At 55.7% G+C, this 22,248-nt stretch overlaps 8 protein-coding genes across 8 annotated transcripts; 6 read left to right on the top strand and 2 right to left on the bottom strand.

Annotated features, from left to right (window-relative positions):
• Positions 1 to 5,785: 5,785 nt before the first annotated feature.
• IUM83_13493 (fructose-bisphosphate aldolase, class II) lies at positions 5,786 to 6,862 on the top strand (the record flags this gene model as incomplete). Its single annotated transcript, XM_067938172.1, has 1 exon — positions 5,786 to 6,862. The coding sequence occupies one exon, from the start codon at positions 5,786 to 5,788 to the stop codon at positions 6,860 to 6,862; it is 1,077 nt and encodes a 358-aa protein (XP_067788348.1).
• A 1,032-nt stretch (positions 6,863 to 7,894) lies between these two features.
• Positions 7,895 to 10,172, top strand: IUM83_13494 (uncharacterized protein; the record flags this gene model as incomplete). The annotated part of the gene is made up of 5 exons (XM_067938173.1): positions 7,895 to 8,872; positions 8,980 to 9,294; positions 9,383 to 9,391; positions 9,703 to 9,923; positions 10,004 to 10,172. The coding sequence occupies 5 exons, from the start codon at positions 7,895 to 7,897 to the stop codon at positions 10,170 to 10,172; spliced, it is 1,692 nt and encodes a 563-aa protein (XP_067788352.1).
• A 116-nt stretch (positions 10,173 to 10,288) lies between these two features.
• IUM83_13495 (E3 ubiquitin ligase) lies at positions 10,289 to 11,943 on the bottom strand (the record flags this gene model as incomplete). Its single annotated transcript, XM_067938174.1, has 2 exons — positions 10,289 to 11,260; positions 11,401 to 11,943. The coding sequence occupies 2 exons, from the start codon at positions 11,941 to 11,943 to the stop codon at positions 10,289 to 10,291; spliced, it is 1,515 nt and encodes a 504-aa protein (XP_067788351.1).
• A 275-nt stretch (positions 11,944 to 12,218) lies between these two features.
• On the top strand, positions 12,219 to 13,361 carry IUM83_13496 (Glycoside-Pentoside-Hexuronide (GPH):Cation Symporter Family; the record flags this gene model as incomplete). The annotated part of the gene is made up of 4 exons (XM_067938175.1): positions 12,219 to 12,374; positions 12,460 to 12,650; positions 12,779 to 12,929; positions 12,993 to 13,361. 4 exons carry the CDS (start codon positions 12,219 to 12,221, stop codon positions 13,359 to 13,361), a joined length of 867 nt encoding a protein of 288 aa, XP_067788354.1.
• A 716-nt stretch (positions 13,362 to 14,077) lies between these two features.
• On the top strand, positions 14,078 to 15,083 carry IUM83_13497 (cyclic phosphodiesterase; the record flags this gene model as incomplete). Its single annotated transcript, XM_067938176.1, has 6 exons — positions 14,078 to 14,242; positions 14,325 to 14,417; positions 14,487 to 14,567; positions 14,656 to 14,699; positions 14,831 to 14,915; positions 15,003 to 15,083. The coding sequence occupies 6 exons, from the start codon at positions 14,078 to 14,080 to the stop codon at positions 15,081 to 15,083; spliced, it is 549 nt and encodes a 182-aa protein (XP_067788353.1).
• A 1,646-nt stretch (positions 15,084 to 16,729) lies between these two features.
• IUM83_13498 (uncharacterized protein) lies at positions 16,730 to 17,293 on the top strand (the record flags this gene model as incomplete). Its single annotated transcript, XM_067938177.1, has 1 exon — positions 16,730 to 17,293. One exon carries the CDS (start codon positions 16,730 to 16,732, stop codon positions 17,291 to 17,293), a length of 564 nt encoding a protein of 187 aa, XP_067788345.1.
• Positions 17,294 to 17,359: 66 nt separating this feature from the next.
• Positions 17,360 to 17,764, top strand: IUM83_13499 (Palmitoyltransferase ZDHHC7; the record flags this gene model as incomplete). The annotated part of the gene is made up of 3 exons (XM_067938178.1): positions 17,360 to 17,379; positions 17,454 to 17,564; positions 17,638 to 17,764. 3 exons carry the CDS (start codon positions 17,360 to 17,362, stop codon positions 17,762 to 17,764), a joined length of 258 nt encoding a protein of 85 aa, XP_067788344.1.
• Positions 17,765 to 19,354: 1,590 nt separating this feature from the next.
• Positions 19,355 to 19,690, bottom strand: IUM83_13500 (Pleckstrin homology-like domain; the record flags this gene model as incomplete). The annotated part of the gene is made up of 1 exon (XM_067938179.1): positions 19,355 to 19,690. The coding sequence occupies one exon, from the start codon at positions 19,688 to 19,690 to the stop codon at positions 19,355 to 19,357; it is 336 nt and encodes a 111-aa protein (XP_067788248.1).
• Positions 19,691 to 22,248: the final 2,558 nt, after the last annotated feature.

Below are 22,248 nucleotides of genomic sequence, written 5' to 3' on the forward strand. Positions count from 1 at the left end.
CTGGTGCTGATTATGCAGTGTCGCGGTTGACGCGGCGTCGATTACTACTTCGTCTCAAAACTGATGTCCCGTTGTTGTAGAACACTTACGCGTTTTGTCAATATTTCGTCTTTTGCAGCGCAGTTTGGCAAATACGACGCGGCGCGTTCTCACGGTTTGAACCGTGTGCTTATTTACTCAGCACGGTTATGTCATCTGTACATTAATAACTTTATATTTATCAGGATGGATACAATATATAATTTACCACAAATCCATGTAGTTTACATGGAGTCCATGTAGTTTACCTCGCATCTATCTACTACAGTACAGTATTGTTATGCAGTGTTGCTCGAGACAATTCGCAAAGTAGATTTTGTATGTACTGTACATCTACGTTGATTTTCGTCATCTGAATGAGATGACCTTCTCAGTTATGCGGATAATATTATCTACCACTTTCGAAATTCCCAGATTTAGTACCGTCGGATCAAATAGCTTTGAAGTGGTCGTCCTCTATTTGTTTAATCAACTAACCACAGACGAGCTTTCTTCTACAGTACCGCGTTCGAGTTTCCCAGATGCGTAGAACGCAGCGAGGCGATAGAGCCCCCCGCCTATCGTGATCTCCTTTGGGTGGTGTTGTGGCGCGTGCTTCAAGTCCTGGCTACTTGAAACACACCTCTTAGCCATGAATTCTCCTGAACGCTTCCCACAATTCGTGGAGATCAGACGGCGCATGCTCGTAGACTTGGTCCGAAGTAATTCCACGTGCTTTCCATTCTTGGAACATTCTGAAGCGGAAACTTGCATCGTTCTGCATCCTGTGAAAATTCAACGCGGCAAACAATTCCTCCGCGCTAAACTTGGGATATATACCTCTCTCTTCCTCGTTGTATTCAGGAAGGTTGACTTTGTCATCCGTCGTTTGATGGCTTCGAAGGAATCTCTTGTCCTCGCCGGCGAGAGCATGCGAGGAGTGAACAACGTCCACGTGGTCTGATCGGCCTTTGACACTTCCAAGGAGGACGGCCGCAAGAACCACAAGGGTCGCGTTGAAGAGACGCATGGCTGGATGTTGGTTGTTGGGTCTTGAGGAGTGGAGGAGAAATTGCAGAATGAGAAATGCGGAAGAAGAACGTCGCCCTCTCGAGTAGCTCAAAATGACTGGTGGCTGTTCCTTTAGCCCTTCACCGCAACGCACGTCCTCAACACGTAAAAACTGTCAGGTTTCGGCAAAAACGGTGCAGAGATCAGATATATGGGGGTGACACAGCGTCTTTGCCTTATCTGTGAGTATTAGTATCAATTATAGGTTGGCTGCATTTGCAGATTCCATTTTCCCGTGTTGGAACGCTTTTGAGTTTAAATAGCTTGCACGAGCTGTCTGTGAACAAGAACTGCGACCGCATTTTCATTATCATCCGACGCGGCCACATGACACATACATGTAACTGTACGATGCGGTGCGGTTGCATGGGTCCGGTTGAGAATAGACCTCAGGCGTTGAAGTGAGAAAGCATGGCCATATACCTCTGGCTAGCACACATGAACAGCGTTCTGCACACTCTACAGTATAGAGCTGATGTCAAACTGATCGGAACATATCCCGTTGTTTCGGTTGGTGCTCCAAACTGCACAAAACAAGAGCTTGGCCACTGTTTTGTCTATTTTGAGGAGGATTTGGACAAACGCTATCAGGCCTAGTGTTCAAGCGTGCTACCGCATTCATCGATCTCGTGGTACATCACCAAAGGGGTTGAGAGAAACAAATCTATTTTGCTCACAAAAGCATTTATATCACACATTGGCCTCTATTCTTGAACAGTGTATAGGCCTGATTCTTTTACCAAAATATTGCGCCAACACTATTATCCGGGACACATAAACCACGGCCTTTAACATCAAATCAGGCTGTATGCGCCGAAATAGTGTATTATGATTGTTCTAACATGCTTGAGCACGGGTTTGCAAGTTGCCTAAAAAGTGCTCCGGATTTTTCTGCGAGTCGTGAAAAATGTTGTTCGTTCTTGAAAAACGTAGTATTAAATAAAAAGTTGTATGGACCAGTCATTTACACCAATAAATCATTGTCGTCGTCTCGAACACTCCGATCACTTGACTTGGTCACCAAATCAAGTGATTACTCCCACCAAGAGTAATCTACATCACACTGGATGTTTTATAGCTCATCGTCGCTGAAGTCGATGGCGGGCGGTGCGATACATCTTCCATGGTGTAGTCTTGGACGATAGATACGTAAAAAACGGCTCCAGTGCGACAAACGATTCTAGTGCGACACAGAGACATATAGGGTCGACACCCCCTCCACTAATGCAGTTAATAACCTGCATCATTTTAGTTACTAACGACAGTGTACTAGTTAGTATAATTTGAGTTTTTCACTTATTTTTCCTTACCATCTCGGCTGTTCGCTGGGACATGGCGCAGGATCGTTATTGGGATCGTGCCTTCGAAACACCGCAAACCGAAATACCGTAAACCACGGGTTGATTACAACACTCGTAAAAAAAAGTTCCCGTCCTATATAATCTGTTGACAAATTATGAGTTTTTTACAGCGTAAAAACTAAACGTGATCAGTCATTATTGCATAATTTGCGGACTTGACGAAATGCTTAGCCTTTTCGAAAGCTCGCTCGTGAACAGCACCTTTCTCCATTGGTATCGCTCTTGGTTCATGCGAGGAAGCAACTAGTCTGCTACGATTGGTAGTCCTCATACTTCCCCAACCCTCGCAGTGCTGGGGGCTTGTGGGGTTCGAAGCGAGATTCGAAATGAGCTCTTCGGCTTGGGGGCAGCCAGGGGAGCTTTTGGCTGCTTGGTGCGGCTCGCGGGTGCATAGATTGGGATCCAGGCCGGCCCATGAGAAACCCGTTTGGGATTAGACCCACCCGCTGATGACTTTGTGTGCAATCAAAATAAGGGAGCAAACGCCTCGATGTGCATGAGAACGGACACTCAATCCTCGTGATGGTCTCCAGTGAGGAGGCTGCTCACTTCAACTTGGTATCTGGTCTTTCACGCTCGAAGCGAAGTCAAGTCTCTCGCCCCCCCCCCCCCCCGTGTTCAATGGGAAAGAGAAAGCTGCAGCCGATTCAAACGTGCAGGAGACTGCAAGTAATGATTGCCACCTTGCCACCACAGCTCGGATAGGCGCTGAAAGGGTATTAATGCAGCTGCAAACTTGAGCTGTGGTATGACCTGTCGATCCGTGCTTGGTTCATCCAACTTCGATGTGGTGTAGCAATAGCAATTGCTTAATCTATGAAAATTGTGTGCTGTGAACACGAGCGCGTGCTGTGTGTTCAATCCGTAGACCTGGATGACGCTAGGTGAAGCTGTTACGCCGTTGTAAGACGTCGTTTGCGATGTACTTTTACCGGTAACAGAATTGTGCTTTTGTGCTTTCAGCCGACTCTTAGTCTGGTTCGTACTTGATGGCAAGATCACACGATAGAAAGCAAGTTTCCTGCGGCGAGGCTATGAGTGCACATTCGTGAAGCTAAATACTGCTCTCGACACCTCAACAGGCTGAAATGCCTGATTCGAGCGACGTCTCCCGTAGCGACACCAGTCCAAATGCTGTAGTGCGCTAAAGGTTCACGATTCGCACCCAGAACAAAAATCTTATCGTTGGTTTGCCGTAAGATACTATGTGAGGTGCCTTATCTGGCAATCCTCAATGGATTGTCTGTCAATTCATACATCCGTACCCGAATGCCCACTGAGTTTCAAACTCGAGTCGCTTCCCCACGCGAATGTGTCTAGTAGTAGGTCACCGACCCTCCACGTCAACCCGGATGTCGTTGAGATGATGGTACCGCTACGTGTGAACAGTATGTATACAATAGGTGGTTGCACCGCGCCTGCTTTACTCGACACAAGGACGCGAAGGCCCCTAAGATTCCTTGCCGAATGTGTACAGTGAAAATAGTCGTGTTGAATTCATGGTGGCGGCATCTAGGCTACCGGTACTGCGATTATTGGGCACAGAGCGTTGACTAAGGTGACTATCGAAGCCGCCTACCTAAAGTACCTCAATTCGGAGCGCGTATTTGTCTACGGTGAAGGAGGATGATTCGCCACAACCGATAAAGTTGGTTTTCACGAATACGCAGCGGAATTGGATCAGAGTTGCCTGGACAACTTTTTTACGCCCGAACGAAGTCACCAATACAAAGGAATATACCGTTCAGTGGTTGGGATTTAGCCTTGTCCCGCGCAACAGCCAAATGTTACCAGTATTGAATCCTGAAAAACTGTTTCACAAGTATTTAGAGTTCTTCCTTTCGCGTTCAGCAAGGTCAGCAATAGATCTGAGTGCCAGTAACAAACAGTAACATACCGTGACGCACCACACCTCGATGCGTATCGCCACCGCCACCACTGCTTCACATTGCTGTAGTCGTAAAACATTCGTCCTCGCAATGCCTTACTTAAGCAATGCGATGCTGGGCTGATCCCTTTAGAGGACGCGCAGCCTAGTTAAAGTGTGTTTGCATGTATTACAATCTACCCAGCGGTACAGTGCATTTGCGTATCTCGAAAGCTAGGAGTTCGCTAAAGTAGTTAATTAATGCTCTCCCTTAACACAGCCAACCGCCCGGGCTGAAGCCTTGGCATCCAATACTTGAAGCGTTCGTCATGATCCGCATGCATGTTCGGCGACTGGAGAATTAAGCCCAGCTCGCTGTCGCTGTCGTGACTGATTTCGAAGTGCGGGCTGCACCAGCGATTCTACCTGTAGTGGCGCCAGCATCACCAAAACATATTGCAATGCCGACATTCCGCTGTACTCAGAGAGCGCTGCTCGACGTGGACTGTGGTCTGGGTTTTACTCTGACAACGCCCTCCGCCAAGCGCGGGCGCGCTTACTCCCTGTGTGTGTACCTCACGGCGCGATGACCGTCCGTCCTCCAGAGGTTGCCCGCTAGACGAGGTGGAATCGCCTCAGCGGGCGGCGGGTCGCGAGGCAAACCCGTTCGAGGGAGCTGACAAGGCTTTGTCACACGAAGCCATTCGGGTTGAAGAAAAATGCGCGCATAGTGAAACCAAGTGTAACACGATTGACGCGAATCAAACGGCGCGTGTTTCTGTAAAAGTAGCAGGCGCGATCCGCCTGGCGTCCTGGGCTCTCGCCGTTAAGGCCGCCAGCGGCGAGCGCCGCGAGCATGTGTGCATGCAAGCTGGCGACTAACGGCGACACATGAGCGCGCGTGTTTCTTTTTCCCGTGCGTGGCAACCAGCGCTTTCGGCTGGGTTTAACAGGGCGGACTCGGCAATGAGCATGAGCAGGTCTTGGGACAAGTTGACCCGGACAACGCGCAGCGAGCGGATACCCGCCGTAAGATCGCATTAATCACCGCAGGTGATTAATTCCGCGAGGGGTAATCTCCAGCGACTCGTAGACGGGCTGTGTGGGCGAGCTTTCTCGTTCAAAGTGTTGCTGGCGCGCAAATAATAGCTACAGCACGCTCACCTGCGTCGGGTGAATCTTCAAACACCTTGTCTCCAGCCAAAGACTGACTGCTGTGCCCTCGCGGCTTTGATTGCTGGCGCAGATCATGCTCGACTTGCCACAGGCCAAACTATACGTTCTCGCAGGGTATGCGAAATATCATGACGTAGTAGCCTCGCCTGACGTACGCGGCCCCATGACGCGCAAAACGCAGCAAAGAACGCTCGCCTTTGCCTTTGCCCCCAAGCCCCCAAGCCGAAGAGCTCATTTCGAATCTCGCTTCGAACCCCACAAGCCCCCAGCAACCACCCCCTACCAACTCAAGATGGGTCTCCTCGACATCGTGCAGCCCGGCGTCCTCAACGGCGAGGACGTGGTGAAGGTGTACAAGTACGCGCAGGAGCACAACTTCGCCATCCCGGCCGTGAACGTGACGTCGTCGTCGACGGCCAACGCCGCTCTGCAGGCTGCGCGCGACATCAAGTCGCCCATCATCATCCAGACGTCGAACGGCGGCGCCGCGTTCTACGCCGGCAAGGGCATCGACAACAAGAACCAGAACGGCTCGGTCCTGGGCGCCATTGCGGCCGCGTACCACGTGCGCGCCATGGCCAAGCACTACAACGTGCCCGTGATCCTGCACTCGGACCACTGCGCCAAGAAGCTGCTGCCGTGGTTCGACGGCATGCTGGAGGCGGACGAGAAGTACTTCGCGGAGCACGGCGTGCCCCTGTGGAGCTCGCACATGCTGGACCTGTCGGAGGAGCCGATGGAGGAGAACGTGGCCATCAGCAAGAAGTACTTCGAGCGCATGGCCAAGATGGGCCTGATCCTGGAGGTGGAGCTGGGCCTGACCGGCGGCGAGGAGGACGGCGTGGACAACAGCGACGTGGACAACGCGTCGCTGTACTCGCAGCCGGAGGACATCCTGCTGGCGTACAACGAGCTGGGCGCGGTGTCGCCGTACTTCACGATCGCCGCGGCGTTCGGCAACGTGCACGGCGTGTACAAGCCGGGCAACGTGAAGCTGCACCCGGAGATCCTGGGCGACTTCCAGAAGTTCGTGGCCAAGGAGAAGGGTCTGGCGGCGGAGAAGCCGGTGTTCTTCGTGTTCCACGGCGGCTCGGGCTCGACGGCGCAGGAGATCCAGACGGCCGTGGGCAACGGTGTGGTGAAGATGAACATCGACACGGACACGCAGTGGGCGTACTGGAACGGCCTGCGCGAGTTCTACGAGGACAAGAAGGGCTACCTGCAGGGCCAGATCGGCAACCCCGAGGGCCCGGACGCCCCGAACAAGAAGTACTACGACCCGCGTGTGTGGGTGCGCAAGTCGGAGGAGTCGATGATCGCTCGTCTGCACCAGGCGTACCACAACCTGAACTGCGTGAACGTGCTGTAAGCGTAGCACAGCGTTCGTTCGCTCTGTCTGGTCTCCGGGTGGCGGCGTACAGTAGCCGCTTTCCGGCGTTAGTATCCGCGGCGGCGTTGATGGTTTGAGGTGGCTGAGTGCTTGGTTGGTTTCAGCTGAGCTGAGGTCGTCTCGGGGCATTGGCGCCGCGGCGTTCTCTCCCATGTAATAGCAAATAAATCTTCTTCCCGCAAGGGAGGACCCCCAAAACGACGATGTTTCTTCCGTATGCAGCAATGCTGGCAGGCGATGGTTGCTCCGCAGTGGGTGGTGGTGGTCGAGGAGGTCAAGGGCCAAGGACAAGGTAAGGTACATGTACTTCAGCTTCGCAGCTGGTGGTCTACATGTAGTCTTGCAGGGATCTTTTTGAGCGGATGCACTGCGACTTGAAGGTGCACAGGCGAGCTGCAGATTGGTGTTGGCACTGCCAACTTGGCAGGGCAAACGCAGTCAGTCTAGGGGTGCTTCACCTCTAGCTGCAGGCAGAGAACACCATGGCTGTCGAGTGGAGCGTGAGCGTCCACGTCACGGGCACAGCATACTGAGCGCAAGAGGTCCGTTGAACATGTCTGTGCGCTGCGTTGGATCGCTGGGCGCTGGGCGCTGGGCTTGCTGCCCATCCTGAGCGGCCAGCTTCGCTTACACAGCGGTGCAGCAGCAGGGGCGAACGCGGGCATGGCCGCCATGGCATGGCGCTCGCCACTTTCTCGTCCACCTGTGACAATGGCGATCTTCCTGGCATGCTCACTCGTCCTCGAGGACGTAGACGAGGGCTCGAAAAATTAGTCCGACCAGTCACTCAATCGAACCCTTCGTTTCCCTCATCACACTGACACTCTGCCCATCCCTCGATGGGTGCACTCCGAATACAAGTCCCTCGTGTGAGACACACCACGCGAACTATACAAACTCCAAGATGCACAGTTCTGACGCTCATCATATCGCTGTCCGACTAGGCAAAGAGAACCGAGAAGCAGGAAGGCAAGAGCTCCGTTAAGCGTCACCACGCCCCCCGCCGCCGCCATGCCGCTCCACATGCCCTACCACTCGACCATGGACAAGGAAATCGTCAAGGCCGCCGCCATCCTGGACTCGTGCTTCCGCTCCACGGTGGACGCCGACTCGGCCATCCCCGCCGAGATGATCCAAAACGCCGCGGGCCTGGCCTTCCTCACGGTCGTCAAGGCCGGCATGATCTGGACCGGCAAGATGGGCACGGGCGTGGTCGTGGCCCGCCTCGAGGACGGCTCCTGGTCGCCGCCCTCGGGCATCGGCACGGCCGGCATGGGCTTCGGCGCCGAGATCGGCGGCGAGATCATCGACTTCCTCATCGTGCTGGGCTCGCCGAGCGCCGTCAAGACCTTCAAGAAGGGCACGCAGATCTCCGTGGGCGCCGGCCTGGATCTGGCTGTGGGCCCCGTGGGCCGGTCGGCCGGCGCCAGCGTCAACGCCGGCGGAGGCGGCGTCAGCGGCAACTACACGTACAGCCACGCCAAGGGCGCGTTCGCCGGCGTGGGCCTGCACGGCTCCACGTTCATGGTGCGCGGCGAGATGAACAGCCAGTTCTACGGCCGCAAGGTCACCCCCAACGAGATCCTGAGCGGCCAGGTGGCCCCACCCCCCGGATCGTGCGACGTGCTGTTCGACTCCATCCGCCGGGCCTGCGAGCAGCAGGGACTCGGCGTGGAGCCCAACCCGAACTCGTTCGGGTCGGGCCGCACCAGCACCAGCAACAGCTACCGCCATAGCAACAGCAACGGCACGCCCGATGCTGCGGACCACGCCGCTGCTGCCCGCGCGTCGTTCTCGGGCGCGCGCACCTCGTCGTTCTCCAACTCCAACCGCGAGCAGCGGATATCGTCGTCGTCGTCGTCGCTGCCGGCGCCGACTAGTGTGCAGCCGGACCCCAATGACCCGCGGCTCCGACGATACAGCTCGTACAAGTCGGAACGGGAGCTGTACGCGCAGTTCGAGCAGCGAAAGAGCGGCGTAGCACCTCCAGTGCCTAGCGAGTCGACGCACTCACACCCGACAAATCCGTCGTTGAAGTACAAGTCATACCCAGCACCGGCACCTAACACGTCATACACGGCACCCCGGAGGCACAGGCCATGTACAACTCGTTCGTGCAGCCTGCTGCCCCCAAGGCCCCTCAGCAGCCCGTGCCGCCCCTCCCACCATCTGCGAAGGGCGCAGAGATGAAGCAGGTGTACTCGGAGGTGATGAACTTCGTGCAGACCAAGTGCCCGTACGCGAACCTGCAGGTGTTCAAGGACAACTGCCGCCTTTTCGGCCAAGATGGCATGTCCCTGGATGCCTACTTCAGCTACCTGCTATCTATTTGCTCGCACGCTCAGATGAAGGAGCTTGTGCCCCAGCTCGTCCGTCTGTTGCCCACGCAGGAGAAGCGTGAGCGCCTTTGGGTACGTCGATGTGTCTGTTGCTGCTGTTGATGAATATTGAACATTGTGTATCCATGCTGACTCACGTGACTACCATGCGTTTTGACAGACGCTGTACGTGCGTGAGATTTTGTTGATCAAAATCTAAGGAAAGCAAGAAGATAATCATCAACGCACAAGAAATTGAAGGACGCGTGCGATTTAGCATCGTTTGAAGGAACTGAAAGCAACATGAAGATGCAATGTACTGCGCCACGATGTATGTGGAGCCCGGAAGTGCTGTTTAGCATTATCTTTGATTACACGTGGCTGCTGTTTTCAACGTTCCATAGAGTTTATTTGTCTATTTGTCTATTTGTCTATTTGTCTGTATACGTTGCTGGATTGAAGCGTCGCAGGCTATTGCTGCCGATTTGCTTTGCCTAACAGCTACTAGAGCTTGGACTTGTGTTCATGATTCTCACGCAGGAAGAAATCGACGCGTGCCGCGAGTCGTTCGTGCACTTTGACAAGGATGGCAGTGGCACCATCGACAAGTACGAGCTCTCGAAGGTGCTTGAGGCCATGGGACAGAAACCTACAGACGAGGAGCTGTTCCAGATGATCGCGGAAGTTGACAACGACCATAGCGGTGAAATTGAGTTCGCCGAGTTCCTGCAGGTGATTGAAGCTCAGAAACTTCGTGCTGCGCAGTTTGACGACGAGTCCGACTTCATAGACGCATTTGTAGCTTGTGGGGAAACGTGGACAAGACGGGCCACGTGGAGCGCAAAATGCTGGTCCAGCTCATCAAGAAGGACTTTGGTCTACCTATCGACATCGACCGGATGCTAGACGAATTGGACACGGACGGCAGCGGTGAGATCGAGTACGAGGAGTTCAAGGCGCTGCTATCATAGACAAAAGAGCAGCCCATTCCCTCAAGTAACGTAAATTCCATGGACGGAAGACTCGGAAGCACTCGCATTATTGTGCATCGCAGTGAAAGCGGAACCGCAAACAATCAAACTGAAGTCTATGACAAAGATATTTTGCTTTGGAAATGCATCTTCTTCCGCAGACGCTTCTTCGCAGGGACCGGCTCGAAGCCGCAAGCCTCGCACTGCTGACATGCCGGCTCGTTGATTAATGTACACCTGGAGCACTGCCACTCGCTAGCCGCTTCGCCAGAGTCATCCTCAGCATTCGCAGCCGCACTCGCGGCAATAGAATCACCGGCTGTCGAGTCGCTATCATCGTTACTCCGAGCATGCTTGCCCAGGCTTTCTCGCTTCCTGCCTTCACTCACTAGCTCCTGCCCCTCCTCTCCGTCCTCCTCCTCGTTGTCAGAGACAACGATCTCCTCGGTAGCACTCTGGAACTCTGATGTTGCGTTAGGTGAAGCAAATGCCGGAGCAATAGCCCGTTTGGCCTTTGCCTTCGCCTTGACCGGTGTCTTGGCTGCACTGTTGCGGCCCGTCACTGCCGATTCTTTCTCAGCCACAGCACGCGCAACACCGCCCAAATCATCGTAGCGATTCGCTGGTGACTGTTCCTGCAAGAGTGGCGACGGCAACTCAACTCGAATTTCATGCGTCAACGAGTTCACATAGAACTCCTGTTTGATGCTGGTGTCCAATGCGCAAAAATGGCGCCACACCCCGACAGACGCCGCATCTCCTTCTGCAGCTTTGCCCTGAGACTTTGCTGGGGTATTTGCTGACGACGTGTCCGTCGCTGGCGTCGGCGGCTTCTTCCCCGCCTTCCGGTCGGCAATGTCTTGTCTAAGTTTCTCAAAATTGGCGCGCATTTGCACCGACACGCCCGACGCAGGAGACGCCGCGTTCCCGCTCCCCGCATTCTCCCCGCCACTATGAGAGCGCTTGAACGCATCTGCCTTGGCCTTCTGCTGAATTCTCGCGTAGTGGTTCCGCACCACTTCCTCCCGCAGCTGAGCCGTGCTTTTCGGGTTCACCGAATCTGCCTGAGCGTTCGACAGCAGCACGTACTACACGGCACCAACAAGAAAAACAAAGCAAAAAAGCAACAAAAAAACAATCGACCATCCAAGTGCAGCCAACCAAAAATGAGCAAAGAGGCCTATCTGACATGCAGAATACAGACCCGGACCCAGTGCCGCCCCCCCACCTCTTTGTGTATCTGGATGATCTCGTCCCGGTTCTTGGTGGGCACGCGGACGTTGATGGAGTCGAGCAGCTTGCGCACTTCCTTGTCCCGCATGACGCTGTAGGACACGAGCGGCATGCGCTCGGGCCTGTCCTGCTTGCTCTTGCTCTTGCTCTTGCTCTGGCTGCGGGTTTTGCCGCCGTCCGTGTTGGGCGTGGACGTGGCGGAGCTCGGGGCCGACGCGCCGCCCTGCAGCCGCCGCAGCAGCTCCGGCTTGGACTTCTCGAACAGCAGCGCCACCTGCTCCAGCGCGCGGTTGGGCACCAGGTCGCGCGCCGAACAGGGCTGCTTGCACTGCGGGCAGCAGGCGTTGGTTCCCTTGCTCTGCAGGAAGCGGCGCACACAGGCCGAGCAGAAGGTGTGCGAGCAGGGCAGCAGCACCGGCCCGTGGAAGAAGTCGCCGCAGATCTGGCAGCGCAGGTGGTTCTCCATCTCGCGCTGCGCCGGGCAGTGCGCGGGCCACTCCCATTCGTCCAGCGCGTCGTCGGCCTCCAGGCCCATCATCTGCATGGCGCGCGCGAGCTACGGCGGAGTGGAGAGGGGAGGCGCAGGAGGCTCCTCTGACTGCAGCTGCAGGTATTGCTGCACTCACTTTCCGCGTAATGCGTCGGTGTGGTCCACGTCACGGGCTGACACGCAACCCAAACTAACAACGACCCAAAATAAGCAATAATGGTCAATATTGTTATATTGGGCGGATAGACGGGATTAATTTGGGACCCACGGTCTCTTGGCTGGAGGCAACGAGCACTTTCGGCGTGAGTGACGTACTGTATACGATGGCGAGCTTCCTGACGGCGTTCGAGGCGCAACTGGCCAAGTACCTGGAGCAGCTGGACGAGCTGCAGGACAAGAACCAGAAGCAGCGCGTCTTCCAGCCCACGTTCTGGCTGCAGCAGGCGGACTTCGACGTCGCGCGCGAGGTCTTCGTCGCGGTGAGTGCTTTGATGTGCTGTGACACAATCCGCTGCTGCTACTGCGTGTTGGCGCTGAATCTGACGCTAATTGCGTGAATTTTAGGCCACGGCAGCCATCGGTCACACGGTCACCAAGTTCTCGCTCGTGTACAGCAAGACGCCCAAGAAGGAGGAGGCCGCCAGCATCTGCGAGGCGCTGGACAAGCCCTGCGAGCAGCTGCTGGCCGCCACCACCGTTGCGCTATTCTGCGGCGCAGGACCGTCGCTCGCCTCGGAAATCATCAGCGATGCAGTGTACGTGAGCAATTGTAGTTGCAGCTTCATGGGCTATGACTGCTTGCTGCGGCGCGGAGACTGGCACGTTGAAGTGAGAGCTGACGGTGATGTTGCTATTGCTGTTGTTTGTTTGTTTGTCATTGCAGTCGCTTGATCAAGAGCGTGCACGACCTTACGAAGGCCATTGAGAAGGGTGACCTGGCCCACGTGCCGCAGCTCACTGGCCGTGTGTGGGAATACTCGACGGCTCGTGTGTCCAAGTCTAACTGCGTGGCATCCAAGCGCAGTATGCTGCAGGTGCGCCGGCCAATTGGAATTGCTAATACGCCGATCATGCTGATGATAATCTTTTGTCGACAGTGCATTACGATGTTGAACTCGACGGTTGATGAGCTGAAGGAGTTCCTCGCCGAACAGGAGGAAAGCGACAGCCAGGCGCCGGCACTAGACGAGGTGGAGCAGGACGACGAGTTTGGCTTTGACTCCAGTTTGACGGAGGAGGAGCGCACACTGTTCCAGAGCGGCGTCAAGCTGCTGTCGATGTGTGCGGCAATCATGAAGCGCGGCGTGCTGACCATCAAGAAACTGACCATCACGAACGACCAGGACACGTTCCTCAAGTGGACGGCCAGGCTGGATGTGAGCTACACGGCGGCGCAGGGCGCCATCGTGGACTTTGGTGCGGCGTTGTACCTCCGATTGGAACCGATGAACTGGTCGAGGCCATGAGCGAGTTGGAGACCTCGGCGATGGCCATTCTGGCGTGTCTGAAGGAGATGCCGGAACTGGAGGCGACCGAGGAGGGCGCCTTGCAGGTTGGAGAGGCTGCCTTCGCCAAGCAGCTTGCCACCGTCAAGAGCCAGATAGAGGCCTCCGAGTAAATTACGTTTTGGCAGTCTTGCGCTCATTTGCTTTGTTAGGTGTCGTGCATTCGAAGTCACTACGCAGGTAGAAATCTCCTGGCTAGCGGTGCAAAGTCCTATCCTAAGCTGAATTCGTTTGGCTATTGCCGAGGAGAGCACTGGAGCCGCCTGGACGAACGTTTGTGACCCACCGAGATCACCAGGCCGCTTTGAGCGGCGAAGGAGCACAATCAAGTGCAGGTTCTACAGCAGCTCGAAATCACTTCAACGCGGTTTTCACGGTGATCGATCCCAATTGTCGATCCATCTTGCCGTTTGTACTATAAAGACTGGCCCGAAAGCCATCGAAGTGGCCTTCAGCTTTGCTCACTTTCCTGTTCGACTCGAGGAGCACACTCACAGCTTCATCGCGTACATATATCCTGCATGCGATGGAGGTGGTGAGCTTGCCTTGGACGTACTTAGTACTTGCTACAATTCTTTTCTGTTCGACTTGTGCATGTTGAAGCGCGCTTTGACCAATCAGAGTCGTTCTTTTGATTTGTGTTTTGAATGAAGCGCCAATACATTCCCGGGAGCATTATGGCGGACTCACAGGAAGCGACCGACCTGGTGGCGGGCTTCTCCGTCTGGGCTGTGCCGGGGCCAGCGGTGGCACAAGAACTCGGAGGCGTTATCAAGGCGTACGCGACGCGGCTGCTCACGCCGCCTTTCCTGCCGCATATGACGGTCGTGTCCGGCGTGAAGGTGGGCAGCTTCTCTACTGTATCACTACTGTCTGTTGTGAAGTTTAACTCAATGATTTTCTGTGTGTGTGTGACTATGGCAGGGCCTGCAAGCGGAGGACGCTGTGGCGAAGCTGACGGAGTTGGCGGACGCACTCCGCGTGCTGGACGCGGAGATCGAGACGGTGACGTTCAAGGTGAGAATGGCGCTCCGATCTGCTGTAGCGCGAGTGTCTTACTCGATGAGTGCTGTTTGCTGTTCCCAGGATGAACTCTACTTCCAGTGTGTCTTCGGACTGCTGACGCTCACCGACGAGCTGGCGAACGCGCACCGCCGCGCCAAAGAGGTGAGGTTGCATTTCGGACGAATAGCTCTTGCCAGCTTGTGGCTGCTGGGTGCTTACGCCAATTGTGGCGCACTGCTTCATGGTGCAGATCTACGCGGTAGAGAGGAGCGACGAGTTCATGCCCCACGTGAGGTAAGTTTTACTGCTCGCTCGGCAAAGCTCGTCGAGCTGGATCGGGCTGGGGTTCTCGTCCACGATTCGAGGCTGCCAAGTGCGGGCAAATCAGCGCGGGCGTTGACGAAGAGTGCTACTGGCGTATGCAGTTTCATCTACGGGGATCTCGCAAACGCGGCGCGCGCAGAGCTGGCGAAAGAATTACGACCGAGCCTCGATGGGCGGAGGCTGAAGGTGGGGTTGCCGTTTGCTGTTGGTGGTGCTTCTGCTGTGTTGTTTGCCCTGCATTTTAGTGCGAGCTGATCGATTGTGTCGTGGCAGATGGAGAAGCTGCAGCTGTGGCGCACGCTCGGGTCCGTCGAAACCTGGGAGCTCGTGGCCGAGGCCAATCTGGCCGCTTGACCTCGTTGCCCCTGCGAGATAGGCTAAAACCGCGGTTTTAGCAGGGCTGGGCGTAATTTGTCCTTGCGCTTCAACACTTTATCCACATACAAAGACAGAGCGCCGGCCAATGCTATTTCATTCTGATCTCACGTGAAAACCGGCTGCGACCCATTCGCTGCAAATGGTCCAAAGCAAAACTGAGCCTAAAAGCGATTGATCAGTGCCCAAGCCCCGGAAACAACTCGCGCCACAACCTGGCAGCAAGAAAGCATTGGAATGGCGATGCCCATGTCTTTATGTCGGCCCAGAGACACGAGGAGCACGCGCTGCGCGGCTTTACCGGCTCAGCACGACGTGTGGACCACAAAGCGAGCAAATCTCTGCTTGCTTGAAAGCCGGTCGGAAGCTCGTGCCGCCATGATATCGCCGGCAAGAATGGCCGCAGCATCGTCGGGAAAAGCAAAGAGTCGGCTGCTGTGGTTTGACACTGTCGGTGACCGCGACGTCGGCGCTGGCGAGTGCCGACTCGACGCATTTAACACTACGTACGAGTGCCACGAACGCCATCCGGCCAAATAATGCCCTATCATGCGGTCGTGTTTTCGAGACCACATGGCCTGCAGGAACACATATCTCCTTTCCGCAGTTTAAGTCGTGCTGTGCAGCACAGACCCTGCCAATACACATATTCCCTCGTCAACTTATATGACAGCCGGTACGGGGTTGCATCCTGTGGTTTTATTACAAAAACCATGTTGTCATTTCCGGTCCTCACTCCAAACAGCATTCTATTGTCGTCGTCGCCAGTTCCGGGGACTTCCCACCGTGTTTTGCCCTCCGTTTACGGTCAACCCCACCCTGTTTTGGCGCCACCTTCCACCAACTGTCGCGGCGGCGTGTCTTGCAGGCGGAAGAGAAACGCACGCTGCTAGAATCACTCGCATTCCCCGCGCGTGTCCATGAGCCACAGCCACTAGCCTATACTCCCAGCCAGCGCCGCCCGAGCTTCCTCCCCTCGGTAAGTAAGCTTTGACCGTGAGAAGGTTCTGCCCTGCGTTAGCCCTCCCTTGCACGCCTCGGGCGCCTGCCTGCACTCTGTAAAAGCGCAGTCAGTAGAGCCCCCGCCCTCCGCCCCTGCCGCGCTGTGGCGTCGCCTCCATCTCCCGAGGCGCGCCACTGTGTCGTCGTTCCTCTCAGTGAACGCTGGCAGCCAGCAAGAAGAGGAAGCGCCCCGAGGGCTCACGCCTCGTCGTCTCCGTGGACGAGGGGAGGCGGCCGCCGGCCTGACCACCTCTCCTGTCACCATGGCCAAGTCTCACGCTCTCTGCCCCCTCTGCCAGCAGCAACAGCAGCAGCAGCAGCAGCAGCGAGTCCGCCGCCACCCGCGTCGTCCAGTCCAAGCTCAGCGCCAGCTCCAGCCCCAGCAGAAGACACAAGGAGGACGTCGGCAAGCTCGTCTACTGCTTCCTGCGCGAGTACCCGAGCTCTAGCTCCTCCGCCACCTCCACTCCCACCTTCTCGTCGTCCCCGGAGGGTTCCTCTCGCCCGAGAGCCGCATCCGGAGCCCGCCACCGCCTACGACCCGAGCCACCACTACAACGGACTCGTCAGGCGCCCGCCCCACCAGCTCCAGCTCCGCCAGATCCAGGAACCACCGCCACGTCATGCCCCGACAGAAGATACCAAGCGCATTGACCCCACGCGCGCACGCGTCCCGGGAGACCCCGGCCACTGATGCAGAGCCGCACAATGTGTTTAAAGTGAGCGGCAGCCCCATAATAAGCCCCAGGTCCATCCGCCACTGCCTGGAGGAGCCTGAGTACGGCCTCGATGGCAAGCCGCGGAAGCTCTCGAACGGCGGCGTGTCGCTGCCCAACCCGCCCTCTCCAAGGAAGACGCGCTTGTCGCGGCGGCGGCCAGTGCAGGCAAAGGAGGCACAGAAGGCCCTCGAGGCCGAACAGGCCGCCAGCGCCAGCTTACAGGGACTCTCAGGGGTGCAACTTGTCGTACACCAGATGCTCGCCACGCATAACCACACGCTGACGCAGCTCGGCGTCGAGAGAGCCGAGTTCCCCAACACCAGGCTGTCGCTGAAGCAGGTGGAGACCATGCTGAGCCCCGTCGTGGCGCTGTGCAATGCGCTGCGGGCTGACCACTTCGGTATCCACGACCCCGCAGATCGCGCGCACCATGAACGACGTGCACTACTGGAAGCTCTGGGAGTCTGACACCATCGATATTGGCATCTTTTCATGCCCCCGAACAGCACTATCCCGCTGCATAACCACCCAGGCATGAGCGTCGTCACGAGAGTGTAAGAAACTGGTCTGCTATCGGAGTGTGTGGGATGTGCGCGGAGGGCTAATTTATCTTTTTTTCTGCGAACAGATTGTATGGCGCTGCGAAGGTAACGTCGTACGACATTGTGTCCGATGCCGAGATCCAAACGTTGGAAGCTGGAGATGAGATTGCATACGAGGATGCCACTTTTACCGCAGAGTGCGTCCAATGCCTTTACTTGCTTGATCAGTTCTGCACGAGCTAACTTTTGATGCTGATTTGTTCCCTTCAGTGCTATTAACCCGGCAGACGGTTCAGTGTCGTGGGCGCGCGTGAGTCGGGAGGACAGTTCGGCCGGAGACTACCACCACGTGGCTGGACCCACGTCGTTTCAATCACACAATATTCAAAAAAGCTAGCTCTGATATCGGATGCGCGATGCTGGACATTATGGTGCCTCCTATGACAAGTACGTTGCGCGTTATGAACTGGATGAAAAATATGTGATAAGAGCATGAAACTAAGTGTGCGCGTGTTGTTTGTCGGCCGCAGTGCTAACCGGGATTGCCATCACTTCAAGATTTTGGGGAAAACATAGTGCGCAACGAGCGAATTGTGAAGATGCTGGAATGTATTAAACCCGACAACCACATGGACCCCCCCTACCTCGAACGGCACGGCAAATTCTTCGCCAACCTCCTCGCAATAAGAGGTCGTATCTGGATCCCACATTTCCTGGATTTCCGTGTCAATGTCTGCCAGCCGTTTGCTGGGCGAGTATTGGCTGAATGTACTTCTGTTCGGCCGACAGCATCGTGCTTATAGCGGAGAAGTTAATGGATGGGAAGAACCAAGAAGTGGGCGGCGTGTTAGAAGTCGAGCAGCAGCAGATCGAAGTAAGCGGCGCGCGTCAGTGAGCGAACGTCCAAGGCGTATTGATATTATTATTATTGGGTTTTGGTCTGGAAAATCTCAGTTTGTTGTTGTGTTCACCCCACCCTGTAGCAAGAGTAGAGCGGATGAATACAGAGGGAGCAAGGCGAGCCAACCAAAAGAACCAGTAATACGTGAAATGAACCCTTGTGACGAAAAGTTGATCTTTTCGGTCGCCGACCATCAAAATGGAAGTTGAAGTGCAAAATCAGGTTGAAGTGGACGCTAATGGGTACACGAGTTAGATTGAATCGCTACAGCGGAAGCCTGCTTGCTAACGAACTCTAGAATGATAAATATACATACGACGGCCGATGAACGTTGGAGCGGCTACAGTTGAGTTGTCCTGTCGTCTTCTTGGAAATCAGTCGTCAGTTTCGGCGCTGTCTTCGGACACGGATGGTTGGAAGCTCTTGTCTTCCACCAGCGTGGTCTTGGGCGTGTACTTGAACGAACGGTATTTGGTGCAGAGAGGGGCGTCATCGAGCCCCGTTGATCACTTGAAGCTGCAGTCTCCCGTCCATGAAGCCCAGCAGCTTGCGCACGCAGTAAATCACGGAAGCGTCGTCATGCTGGCCTGCTCGCACACGAGCAACACCGCCGAAATCATGGCGATACCACTCGAATACGCGCGGTAGCACGATGGTGTTCGAGTCTTCCTTCATTTCCAGGTAACCTTGAGCGCTGCTGCGCTTTAGGAGTGAACGCAGAACTGCGTTTAGCTGATCGTGCGTGCTCCGGTTCGTAAATCACGATCTCTTCGCTGCCCATGTGATTCAGCACCAACGCTAGGCTGAGGCGAAAATCTGGATGCTGGAGCCCGAGGTTGCGCAGTCGACTCGCTGGTTCGTTGGCAGCCGCAATAATACTGCTCGCTCAGGTGTGGTAGCTCGGCGCGAGGTAAGCGTGCTCGCAGAATCACGTGCTCAATTTCAGCTAGCGACAAAGTGACGGTTTCGCCTTCTGGACCCCGACTCAGCGCGTAGCATGTACGCGCGAGGAAGTGACTCCACTGTCCTTTGCCGCGCGGAAATCCTTGAGCGATCATAGCGTGCGCGAGTACTGTGGGTACAGATTCAGGTAAAAGCCACCTGCTCCTCGTGCGAACCCGAGTCCTGCAGCAGCTGCAAGTCCACTGCTCGCAGCGCACTAGCATTGTCCAAGAACGCCAGCACATCGGTCACGGAAAGGTGCTGAGCGTTGTTGAGATGTGAAGCGCACCTCAGCGTGCGTTTCACAAGTTTCATGGCACCAGGAATGGTATCAGCAGAAATGGTTTCGGCGCCTTCTCGGGCAGTGGCGCCATCGCTCGGTAGTTCTTGCTGTTTCAGCTGCGGGAAAAGCAACCGCGAGTTGAGCTCGACGCGATTTGCGGGTCGAAGAGCAGTGGTGGCCGCGAATCCGATGTACATCTCACCTTGAAGCGCGTGGTCGAAGTTGGCCTTGGTATTGCAGTACAGTAATACCCTCACCCACGCATCGCGTGAGTTGTCAGTGCCTTCAGAACCATCGCGGCACGTAGCATTTGACGGCATTTCAACAGCTCGAGCGCCGATAATGTGAGAGCACGGCACCTGGTTCTCAGCGCTGGAAGCGTACGATCGGTAAAATAACAGCACGTCCTTCGTCAGCAACAGCACTTCTTGCCTGATAGCTCAGCGGCGTTGTAGCGGTACACCACTCCTTCAAACACCCATATCTTCACGGTCGCGGCGGCTTAGATTCACACCAATTCGCGACGGGGATAACTTGGTGCCAGCAGTGTAAGGCTCCTGTAGTCGTTGGCGCTTCATAAGACACTTGTAGAGCGCAGCCTGAGACGCAACCAAACGGCTATCATCAGGAGTTTGTTTGTCCTCGATGTCATTTCCTCCATCCAGTGTTTCGGTATCACTTGGGCAGTCACTGGAATACGACGGCAAGGCCGACGATGGAAGCGGCTCCGCAGCCAGGCTCTGAAGGTGCATCACAACCCCGCCGTGCCCTCGGTTGATATTGTGCTGTAGCTTCCAATTCGCGAGCGACTATGAAAGCGTAGTTTATCCAGTTCTTCAACTGTCTTGCCACTTTAATGGCGTGACGGCCCCTGGCCATTATTACGCTGTTACGGCCATTGCAGCATCCAGCATCATTGCGTTTCAGCTTCTTGTTCATCCATTGTGATCCATGACAGACTCTGATGCCGCGATAACGCTCCAGCGCTTAATTAGCCATCGGCGTCCGACGTCCCGACGAGGACGAGCTGGCGCGGAAATCAGTTTGTAAACCTTAATCTTTATCCCGTTATTCAATACTGATCAGCGGTTTCCGCATTATCAACTGGGCGTCGATCGCGATCCCAGCGCTTCAGGCCGAATTGTTCAGTTCGACATCAACGGCGTCGATCGGGCCAACCTGTTGCCGCTGTCAATTGTTCCCTCATTAAACCCATCATGAACCCACACCGCTCCATTAGTAATCAGAAATTTCACCACGGCGATAAGATGACGAGGATCGCCGGCATGGCGGATCGGATCGCCGATCATTGCCGGATCTTTGGCGAGGCTGGCGTCGTCTGGTCGTGCACCACGTGCTGGGTCTCCATCGGTCATTAAGGGTTAAGTTGGTTGTTCAGTTGCTCGATATCGGCGGTTCATTGCTGGCGCCGGCGGACGACGGCAGCGATGATCGCCGTCCGTCCTGAGACGACGTCGCGTCCACTGATATGACGACGAGCTGTCGGTCAAGGCGCCCGAAAGAAAGGATCGACGACGCTGAAAGGACGAACAGAGCGTTAGCCGCCAACGTAATAGCCTCAGGAAATGACGGGTATGCCGCCGCTTCCCGGCGAGGATTACGGAGATGAACTCAAGGCGCCTGTGGCCTTCGAGACGAAGTCATGGGCCGCGTTAAATCTTGGTGTTAACGCAGCCCGATCCAGCTACGCGGTATTGTTCGCCGGCAAGCGCCGCAATGTTCTGATCCAGGTATCGCTTCGCTGGATGCCGGGCAAGGGCCCGTCTCGTTGGCGCATCGCGCCCGCTGGCGGTTCAATATTGTCATCATAATCTATCCGCCGCCCGTGGGCGCAAGAGTTTGTTTCGGCGACAACGCGGCGGACGATTGCCGGTCGTCGCGTTCTGCTCTCCAGTCCGTGGATCCAGTTCGTGGACTGCGGGTAGACGCCGCCGGAGCTGGCACGGCGGACTTTATGAGAAAGCGATGGCAGCAGACGGAGGAGACATCGCCTGGCGCCGGAGAAGCACAAGCGGTCGGACCCACGTATTAATCTTCGACTCTTAATTAATTGCGTATCGTGTGGACCTGACCCGCTGGAAAGACGGCATTAACTTTGTCGCGGGCTGAATGCTGCGGATTCGGTGGTTTTTTTCTGACTCGGCTGTCGCTGAGGCTCGTGGCGTAATGACGTATGCTGCGGCGGCGGAGGCGGCGGCGACAGTCACCGCCAGCGAGATTAAGGATCAATTCTCGTTCGAGGTCAAGCAATGACAAGCACAGACGCCACCCGGCAATAACGACTACGAGGTCGGGCGACTGCAGATAGCCATGAGAGAAGGCGGTGGACGCATCTGAAGCGGCGGCGGAAGCAGTGTTAGCGGGAGAGCGTCGACGGTATCTGAACGGGCTGAGTCTGATGGGTCGGAGATGAGCACCATGAGATGACGCCGAGCGACGCCAGCTCGCTCACAGAAGAGGACCCTGCGGGTTGGCTCAGGAATTACCGCAGACTTTTGAGGCGTGAACACGCTCGACGACCTCGACAGCTCTCGTTCTCGGGGATTCGTGCTGATGAGGTGGACGTGGCATCGGATGTTCGTCGCGCACTCGCCGCCATTAAAAAGTTTGCTGTGAAGGGATTGCTGTCGGTGGAATACGATGATGCAGGAGGCTGGACGGAGACGAGGAGCCCCAGCCCCGGAGCCGCTACAGGTCTTCGCAATTGTCGTTAATGATTGCGCGACTTGTTACA

This window comes from Phytophthora cinnamomi (genome assembly GCF_018691715.1).
Source record: "Phytophthora cinnamomi strain GKB4 chromosome Unknown Contig54, whole genome shotgun sequence".
Lineage (NCBI taxonomy): Eukaryota > Oomycota > Peronosporomycetes > Peronosporales > Peronosporaceae > Phytophthora > Phytophthora cinnamomi.